Here is a 10,561-nt window from a genome sequence, read left to right on the forward strand (position 1 = left end):
CTCTAACCAATCACGTCGCGCAGGTTAATTCATGACTGGCCTGGTTGGAATTCCAACCGAGAAATCAGTCTGGACCAGAGCTTTTGAAGACCCTGAATCGCATTGGTAGAAATTAAAGTGGGCGTGCGATTCAGGGGGTGGAGCCAGGCTAGAGGTCATCTGTCAAAGCATTTTCATGATTTCGGTGTTCAAGTTTTCAAAAGAAATCTCAGGCTACTATTTCAAGATGAGTTTGGGCTAAATGTGTTTCTGTAACCACACTGAGAAAAATCCTCTCTAAACACATGAGAAACCTGGGCAGATAAGAACCCAGAACCAGGCTCTGAAAACAAACACAGCACAGGCCTGATTAAGTCTGGGCCTGACAGCTTGTTAGGGTGTGTGTGTGTGTGTGTGTGTGTGTGTTGTCTTTGTGTGTGTTGTGTTTGTTTGTGTGTGTTATGTTTATGTGGGTGTGTTGTGTTTGTGTGTGTTGTGTTCGTGTGGGTGTGGCAATGGGGAGCAGCTGGCAGGTCTAAGCTACATTACATTACCTTCTACATAGTTATCGCTGTATGCATGGGCACTATCACACACACACACACACACACACACACACACCTGAAACATCTGTGTGATGGTCTGGACGATTGAGGAGTGAGTGTGTATGTGTGTGTGTGTGTGTGTGTGTGTATGTGTGTGTGTGTGTGTGCATTTGAAGTAAAAGAAAGAAACATACAGTAGAAAGAGATATGAGCACCACTCTGAAACTATGCTGAGGAACTCTTCATTCCACACGTTCTAATGGATGGATAGATGGATGGATGGAGGGAGGGAGGGAGGGAGGGAGGGAGGGAGGGAGGGAGGGAGGGAGGGAGGGAGGGAGGGAGGGAGGGAGGGAGGGAGGGATGGATGGATGGATGGATGGTGTGGCCTAGGTAAAGGTACATAAAGTGGGGGATCATGAAAGAAAGAAAGAAAGAAAGAAAGAAAGAAAGAAAGAAAGAAAGAAAGAAAGAAAGAAAGAAAGAAAGAAAGAAAGAAAGAAAGAAAGAAAGAAAGAAAGAAAGAGAGAGAGAGAGAGAGAGAGGTCTGGTGGTTGGGACCTGGTAGAGAAGGTTTGAGAGATGGTTCAATATGATGTCATCATGGCATCATGCCAGATGTGTCACCCACAGCAAGCCTACAGTTATGACCTGTTACTGTGAGGGCTGAGCTCATACCATCCCACAGCTGAATCAGGCTGCCAGTCTCCCCATGTTAACCTCCCAATATAAGATCATACCTTTAGATGGTGGATCAATAAAACATCACTCTGCTTATAATCCTATACAAAAAGAAAATAGATTTGATATACATTTTAAAAATAGATTTCAAAATAGATTTCAAAATGCATTTGAAATATGTCAAATTGGCTATTTTAGAAGGAGAAATACATTTTTGCACGGCTTCAATGTATCTTCAAAATGTGTGAAGATACAAGAATGAATGAATTTGAAATGCATTGTGGCTTTCCATATGGAATCAAACACTAGTATCAAATACTAATGTCAATACTAGTATCAAATACTATCAATACTAGTATCAAATACTAATACAATACTATTATCCAATACCAGTGCAAATACTACTATCAAATACCAGTATCAAATACTGCTGTCAGAGGGCTTTGTGCGGTTATCTGAATCCAAAGCCTTAGTGATTCATGATTGTTTCGGTGTTTCTGGTTTGTGAACTTCCTGCCCGTCTTAACGAGGAAGTTTTCAAACCAGGAACCCTGAAACAAACACCCCACCAGAGATCAAACACGGATCCCACCAGGAAGTCCAGGAGCCCGAGGCCACCGTGCCCTTCCCCGGTCACTGACTTCCTGTATGGTGACAGTTCACCCAGCCGGCCGATCACCAGATCCGTTAATCATTACATTCCGGCTCTCAGTCCCCAAATATTGACACATACCTGCCAGACTGTGTCACCCGTCACCAGGATGCAGTTAGCTCAATAACATGCCACTCACTAGAACCCCTTCACAACCAGACCAGTTACTGTGAGCAGGAAACACTCCCCCCTATCTCCCCTCCCGACTCCTCTCCTCTCATCCCGTCTCCTCTCCTCCTCCTCTCTCCACCCTCTTTTAAGCATTCTGTGGTACATGGTACCCGTATCTTGCACATATAACAAATAAAGATCCCTGACTCCTTCTCCACTCTCTTCTCCCTCTGTCCTTCCCTGTCCTCCCCCCTCCCTCCCTCCCTCCCTCTCCCGCTCTTTTCCCTCGACCCCTGACCCAGTCCCAGGCCACGACCCCTGACCCAGTCCCAGGCCTTGCCCTCCTGTTAAGGAGTGTCAGTCTTGGAGCTGTTGAGTAACGGTGTGAGTTTCAACATGGGCCCCGGCCCGGCCCCTCTGTACAAACACAGCAGCCTACCAGGGGAGCATTCTGAGAACGCACACACACACACACACACACACACACACACACACACCTAGCTCAGACGCCTGGGACCTGCTTCAACACCCTCACAACGCAACCTTCCTTGACCTCCTCAGAGAATACCACTCACCTGGTGTGACTGGATATTGTCACAGCTGTGTTGAGGAGAAGGGATTTCATCCATCTTATCAGGTTAGGGGACGAGGAGGGGAGGAAGGAAGGAAGGAAGGAAGGAAGGAAGGAAGGAAGGAAGGAAGGAAGGAAGGAAGGAAGGAAGGAAGGAAGGAAGGAAGGAAGGAAGGAAGGAAGGAAGGAAGGAAGGAAGGAAGGAAGGAAGGAAGGAAAGAAAGAAAGAAAGAAAGATAGATAGTAAGAGTATTTGTACAGGCCCGTCTGTTCGCTCTTCAGACTGCGATGTCTTTGACAGCCAGGACACGATGACTGAGCAGAAAATATCAAAGGGACTAATGCGACTAACACACACACACACACACACACACACACACACTTGCCGCTCCTAAACTGCCAGCCAGGTGCTGTTGGGAAGTGGCAGAGTGCCAGTTCTCTTGTTTCCTGTCTGGGACGCTCCTGTGGTCTATCTGACAGAGATGAACATGGAACCGTCTCGGTTCAGAACTACTTCCTGTCTTTCTGAGTCTGACACCAGAGGATGTTGGAACACAGGGCCGTCTAAGTTCAGAACTACTTCCTGTCTGTCTGACACCAGAGGACGTCGGAACATGGAATCGTCTCAGTTCAGAACTACTTCCTGTATGTCTGACACCAGAGGATGAACTAGTTTACTAAACAGACAGCAGAACGTCTAACCTCTCAGCTGCACCTCCTAAGAGCTGATTATAACTCACATACACACACACACACAAACCAAAACATACACACCCACACTGTGAACATAAACAAACAGCCCACACACACACCCTCCCAAACATATACACAAACAGATATGTACAGTAGACCCACCGAACACACACACACGCACATTAACAAACACACACAGACACACACACACACACAGGTGTTGACAGAGATAAACAGAAATGACTAAGTGGAGCATTTAAATTACTGTCTTTATGTTTTTGAATGATTGTTTATGACATGTGGTGACTGACGCTCACATAGCCCCACACACACACGCACACACACACACACACACACACACACACACACACACAGCTGTGGGATGACTTAACAGACGGTTGCAGTATAAACGGCCTAGATGTGAACCCAAGACCTCCCCTGGTCACAGAACTACAGCCAAGCCCCCCACCCCATGTGATTTGAAGGATGTGTATGTGTGTGTGTGTGTGTGTGTGTGTTTTCGTGCGTGCGTGTGCTCCAACACAGGAAGCATTTCTTCATAGTGGAGAGTGGGAAGCGTTGATTGTAGTGAATGTTAATCTGGAGAACTGAACTAGCCTGACGCCATGTCGCCTTCTGAGCTGTTAACCCTAGAATAACCATCTGTTAGCCCTCATATACCCCTCTATAAACCCTCATACAACCCTCTATAAACCCTCATATAACCCTCTATAAACCCTCATATAACCCTCTATAAACCCTCTATAAACCCTCATATAACCCTGTTAGCCCTGATGTAACCCTCTGTTAACCCTCATATAACCCTGTTAGCCCTGATGTAACCCTCTGTTAACCCTCATATAACCCTGTTAGCCCTGATGTAACCCTCTGTTAACCCTCATATAACCCTGTTAGCCCTGATGTAACCCTCTGTTAACCCTCATATAACCCTGTTAGCCCTCATATAACCCTGTTAGCCCTCATATAACCCTCATATAACCCTCTGTTCAGCATAGACCTCTGCTCAGAGACTGGCAAGAGAGAGGAGAGGAGAGGAGGACAGCAAGGAGGAGGAGGAGGAGGAGGGGAAGAGATGAAGAGGAGGAGGAGAGGAAGAGGAGGAGAGGTGGATCGGTAAGATGTCCACTTGGCAAGGAGACGGATGGAGAGAGGGAGAAAGGACAGGAAACACAGTTTCCCACCTCATACGCGTCCGTCTGCTGCGCCTCCCTCTGCCCCAGCCCAGCTGACCTACCCAGACAGGGGGCGTCGCCCGCTCCCAGCCCAGCTGACCTACCCAGACAGGGGGCGTCGTCCGCTCCCAGCCCAGCTGACCTACCCAGACAGGGGGCGTCGCCCGCTCCCAGCCCAGCTGACCTACCCAGACAGGGGGCGTCGCCCGCTCCCAGCCCAGCTGACCTACCCAGACAGGGGGCGTCGCCCGCTCCCAGCCCAGCTGACCTACCCAGACAGGGGGCGTCGCCCGCTCCCAGCCCAGCTGACCTACCCAGACAGGGGGGCGTCGCCCGCTCCCAGCCCAGCTCACTGACCACACCTCCTCCACACTCTAGAAAGAACATGGTGTCCACAGAACCACTGAACTGTGGAACAGTAGGGGGGGTGGGGGGGGTTGAGGTCCTGAAAGAACCGTTTCGAGTTCCAAAACAGCACCAGTACCTTAACAGGGTTCTCTCTGGAACCTTTCAAACCTGACAAACCCAGACCTATTTTTGAGAGTTCTTCTACTATTAGTAATGGTCCGGTACCCTTTTTCCCAGAGGGGTCAGCTGAGGTCCAACCCTCCTCTTCCTCCTCTGTTCCACGGCCGCACCCTGAAGAAGGGGAAGTGGGTGTGGAGGGGGGCGGAGCCTCTGACAGTCCTAGAACCTGGGTCAGGGCGTGCCGGCCCCCTCCCTGCTGTTAAAGGTGGCTGAGGACGACCCCACGGTGAGTTTATGTTCTCCTTCCTCTGAACTCAGACAACCAGCGTCTGTCTGCTCCGAACTACTTACTGCAGCTAGGCATGCTGGGAAGAATCTGGGGCTGCAGGGGCCGGAGGCACATGATGATGATGATGATGATGATGATGATGATGGAGATGATCTTTTCTCTCTCTCTCTCTCTCTCTCTCTCACACGCACACACGCACACACACACACACACACACACACACACACTTTCTCAGCCTGTCTCCCTCTGTCTCTCCCTCACTCTCTCTCTCTCCCTCTCTATCCCTCTCTCCCTCTCTCTCACACACACACTTTGTCTCAGTCTTTCTCCCTCTCTCTTTCCCTCTCTGTCTTTCTCTTTGTCTCTCTCTCTCTCTCTCTCTCTCTCGCGCTCTCTCCTGAAAGTGGGCGTGCGGGAACATAATAGATGAAAACATCTCAGTGCCTCATCCACTCTCACCCATATACCCCAAACCCTGGTCCACACCAACCTCTAACCCTATACCCCTAACCCTGGTCCACACCAACCTCTAACCCTATACCCCTAACCCTGGTCCACACCAACCTATAACCCTATACCCCTAACCCTGGTCCACACCAACCTCTAACCCTATACCCCTAACCCTGGTCCACACCAACCTCTAACCCTATACCCCAAACCCTGGTCCACACCAACCTCTAACCCTATACCCCTAACCCTGGTCCACACCAACCTCTAACCCTGTACCCCTAACCCTGGTCCACACCAACCTCTAACCCTATACCCCAAACCCTGGTCCACATCAACCTCTCACCCTATACCCCTAACTCTGGTCCACACCAGCCTCTAACCCTATATCCCTAGTCCTGATCATCACCAACCTCTAACCATATACCCCAAACCCTGGTCCACACCAAACTCTTACCCTATACCCCAAACCCTGGTCCACACCAGCCTCTTACCCTGTACCCCAAACCCTGGTCCACACCAGCCTCTTACCCTGTACCCCAAACCCTGGTCCACACCAACCTCTTACCCTGTACCCCTACCCCTAATCAACACCAGCCTCTAACCCTGGTCCACACCAGCCTCAGATGAGCTGTGTTGTCGTTGTCTTCTGTAGGTAGTCTGCTCTGTGTCAGTGGTGTTTATTACACTCTATCATTACTGACTGCTCTCTGCTCTCAATGATTACCCTCCTAATACCACACACACACACACACACATCTCTCTCACACACATACACACACACGTCACACACACATGTACACACACACACACACACACACGTCACACACACACACACAGGTCATACGTCACGCACACACAGGTCACACACACTCTCTCTCTCTCTCTCTCTCTCTCTCTCTCTCTCTCACACACACACACACACACACATCACACAGACACACTTGTTTTATTGAAAGTACAGTAAGCCTGTTGTTGTTGCTGAATGTTCCTCTGTGCTGTGGAACAGGCCTCCAGCTCAGTGTTCTCCAACAGCCAGACCAGACACCTGGTAGCCCTGGTAACCCCAGCCCTGGTAACCCCGACCCCAGCCCTGGTAACCCTGACCCCAGCCCTGGTAACCCTGACCCCAGCCCTGGTTACCTTGACCCCTGGTAACCCTGACCCCAGCCCTGGTAACCCTAACCTCAGCCCCCAGTGACACACTGACTGAACCAGAGCCATCATTAGTTATCTGCTGCCCTCAGCCTGTGTCAGAGAGAGACCACACAACCTCTTTTCTCCTCAGTGAGTTTGAGTTTTTGAGTTCTGGGGTATATGACAGACACTCTTGTAAAAGAGTTTGTGTGTGTGACAGACACTCTTGTAAAAGAGTTTGTGTGTGTGCAGACACTCTTGTAAAAGAGTGTGGCTACATTATGTGACTTTGACAATTTCCTTTAGCCTCTCTACTGTTCTGCTTGCATCTCGACAGTGTTCTGTGACACTGAATCTCACAACCTCACTCTGTAGCTATAGAAAGGGTACGTATTGTGTAATTAGTGTTGATTTGTAAACTTTTGTAATTTTCAAAATTTGGAAATGTGTAACTTGTAAATTTATAATTGAGTATGAGAGTTTGTGTGTATTGACTGCAATCTTGGAGCCGGCAGCAACATTTCACAGTGACTGTACACCGTACATTACATGTGACAAATAAAATAATCTTGCTCTTACTACTGTGTTCCTGTCAGGTGGCTCAGTCTACTCTTAGATTAATTTACCATTACTTTTATTATACTGCAATACCTTCTTATTATACATAGGCTAACTGTTACATAGGTGGCATTGAGTCATAGACTATATAACTGTTTACATAACTGGTACTCGCAGGCCTACCTATACTTTAAATATAGAAGTGACTGCAATTACGCCTCTAAGAGGGTGTGTTCTGTTGTTGTTGTTGCTGTTGTTGCTGTTAGTGTTAAGACTACAGGGGCCAGATACAATCAGCAGTTTCAGGTGTCCTAGTGATCTAGTCTCCTTAACTCGCCCGGGCTGTGGTAGACCGCTGAGCACCGATGACAACACAACAGTGACCCACTTGTCTGCTCGCTTCTGCTTCATCAGCCGTGATGGCTTTAAATCACAATATTAATCTAACAGCTAGGCAACCGACCGCACCGTCTACCGTACCTTGAACTCTACAGATAGCTGCGGTGTGTATTCCAAGGTCCACAGCGCCCTGACCAGCGCCGCCAGCTGCCCCGTCACCTCTCCTGGTACCGGCGACGTCTCCTCGCTCCTCACAACCCCGTTGATCCTCCGCCTGCTCAGCGCCGACCTGTAGAGCTCCAGGCCGAGGAACTCGGCGAGCAGGTCGGTGTTGCTCAGGCACTGGACCACGGCGTTCAGGAAGCAGGTGTTGCCGTGGTTCTTCAACCCCAGCGCTCCGGGGACCCTTTCTCCGTAGCACGACAACAGCCGCTCTCTTACCGATAACCGGGAAGACGCGGTTGAAGCATTTTTAGCGGTATGATGATGAGGATGATGACCCTCTCCGGTAACCGGCGTGTGATCCTCCTCTTTGATTGTTCCCGAGTTTGCGCTGAGAACGCAAGGTGCGCCGTCCCGAAACCCCCCGTCGTCGTCCTCGGTGTCCCGCTGCGCACCGGCAGCGTCTCCGAAGTGGGTTAAAGTGCCCAAAGTTTTGATTATTCTATTCATGAAACTTCCGACCGATTTCAGAGATTTGTTTCTGAAAAGCCGTCCCGGTTTTTGCCTGTCGTTGCGCGTGGCTTCCTTTGCGGTCGTCGTTTCTTCCCTCGGTCTTGTGTTGGTTTTATCCATGGCGCCGTCGGCTTTATTCTAGGCTACCGCGGGTGAGAACACTGGTATAATGGATACTGATACCATGTTACTTTTCTGACGGTATATTTCTCATCCGCGTATTTTGAACGCAGACCACAAAAAGTGCACGGAAAAGACACCATCGCGAAACCCCCGGGCACCTACCGGTAATATCCACAAGCCAGCGGGCTGTCAGCGTCCCTAGCGCATTCCAACACTCAAAACATTCATGCCACTGGTCCTCGGTGATGTAAAATCCTGGCAACATTAGCTCGTACAGGGCAGCGGTGCCTTCCTTATGCTCACGGCAGCAGGAACCTGCCGTCACCGTGAATGGCGCGCTCCCCACGGCTTCGAACTTCGCTTGGAAAGGGGCGGGGAGCGCACCGACATCGAGCCGCTGTTCCCTCCCACTACCACTCTACTAGGCTAGCCTGGCAGCGTCGCAGCATTCACTCCCAACAGCTTTTACAAACAATGTTGTTTTTATTTATTTGACTGAGGCGAATAACCAATATGATATTAAAATTGTTGTTGATTCTATAGATTATTACTGGCCAAGACCGGTTTAACTCTCTCTCTCTCTCTCTTGGTCTAACCCCTCTCTATCTCTCTCTGACACTCAACTGAGAAAGATGATCATAGTCCCTCAGACTCTCTATTAAATACCAACTGTCAGTAAGAGAAGTAATGTGTAATAAGTCAGCATCTGTATTCTCTTCATACTTTCTGAGGTAAGACCCCTAACGCCTTAATGTTCACCATCAAAATACATATGTTTAATATCATAAATTGTTCTTTCCGAGGGTATGACCAGGGTATGTGAGTCTCTGGTTGCGGTGACCTCACACTCCTCTCCTTAGCAGGGTGTCAGAGTGGGTACCTCAGGGAAGGTGGGGTGTGTGTGTGTGTGTGTGGTGGGGGGAGGGTACTAGGAGACCGCTGGGGTATTTAGAAGGGTCGGTGGGGTACGCTGGTGCATGGTACAGAAGTATGGGGTATTTAACGTATTAGGTTATACCCCAATCAACTCAACCTGACGCACCTGTCACACCTCAATCAACTCAACCTGACACACCTGTCACCACGGTGCCTATGCGCCCACTTCCTACCAATTAGCAACAGGATAAATATGCAGGTACCTGATCTACCTCTTCTCTCTCATGCCTCTGGTCTACCAGCCCATTTAGACTACCAGTCTGTCTAGTCTACCAGGCTGTCTACCAGCCCCTCCTGATACTGCTCTCAGTGACAGAGAGGGAGAATCCTCTTCTCCAGCATGTCATCTCTGACCGTCCTCAGTCTCCTCAGCCTCTCCCTGGCTACGGTGCTCTGCGGTCCCTCCTGCCCCAAGTTCTGGTCCAGCTTCAACGGCCGCTGCTACAAGTACGTCGCCGCACGCACACACTGGGCCGACGCTGAGCTCCAATGCGTGAACGAAGGAGCCAACCTGGCTTCGGTACACAGTCTGGAGGAATTCAACTTCATCCAGAACCTCATCAAGAACTTTGACCCCGCGCAAGGCAAGACCTGGATCGGACTGAGTGACCACCACAAGGTCAGATGGATGTGGACCGATGGGTCCAGTATGAACTCCACCCAGTGGGATAAAGGGCAGCCAGATAATTTCCTTTGGAGAGAAGATTGTGGGCATACTAACCATAACCTGAAATGGAATGGTGATAGATGTTCAGACTACTATCCTTTTGTTTGTGCCTCTCGTGTCGTCTGCCCATAACGAAGAAGCTCTGACCCTGGTTGTTGTAGGCTACTGTAGCTGTGATGGGGAGCCTTGTAAACAATAAACATCTGAGAAAATAAAGTTGCTATTTATGATTGTGATTTAAAAATAATAATATTTCACTTGCAACAATCATATCATGCTCAGGTGTTTGGGACATATGGAAACAGTTGGTTCGTTCACCATTAGTCAAACTCATGTTCATGAGTTTTACCACAATCAATGAGTTTTACGTTGGAAGTACAGGCTACTCTAGCCCCATCTGCTGACCAAGGAAAGCTCAATCTATTTCTGGTTTGCTCATCATTACCACTTACCCACAATACAAAATGTTTGAACACATTATGGTATAATCAAATCAA

The 10,561-nt window shown here is 49.2% G+C and overlaps 1 protein-coding gene across 1 annotated transcript in view; it reads right to left on the reverse strand.

Moving 5' to 3' along the window:
- Positions 1-8,818, reverse strand: part of usp43b (ubiquitin specific peptidase 43b) — a 38,139-nt gene extending 29,321 nt beyond the window's left edge. Inside the window, exon 1 of the mRNA XM_084448499.1 lies at positions 7,805-8,818. Within this exon, the coding sequence (XP_084304625.1) occupies positions 7,805-8,458 (654 nt within the window). The 5' untranslated portion in view covers positions 8,459-8,818. The remainder of the gene's footprint in view (positions 1-7,804) is intronic.
- Between the last annotated feature and the right edge of the window lie 1,743 nt (positions 8,819-10,561).

This window comes from Borostomias antarcticus (assembly GCF_949987555.1).
Source record: "Borostomias antarcticus genome assembly, chromosome: 14".
Classification (NCBI taxonomy): Eukaryota; Metazoa; Chordata; class Actinopteri; order Stomiiformes; family Stomiidae; genus Borostomias; species Borostomias antarcticus.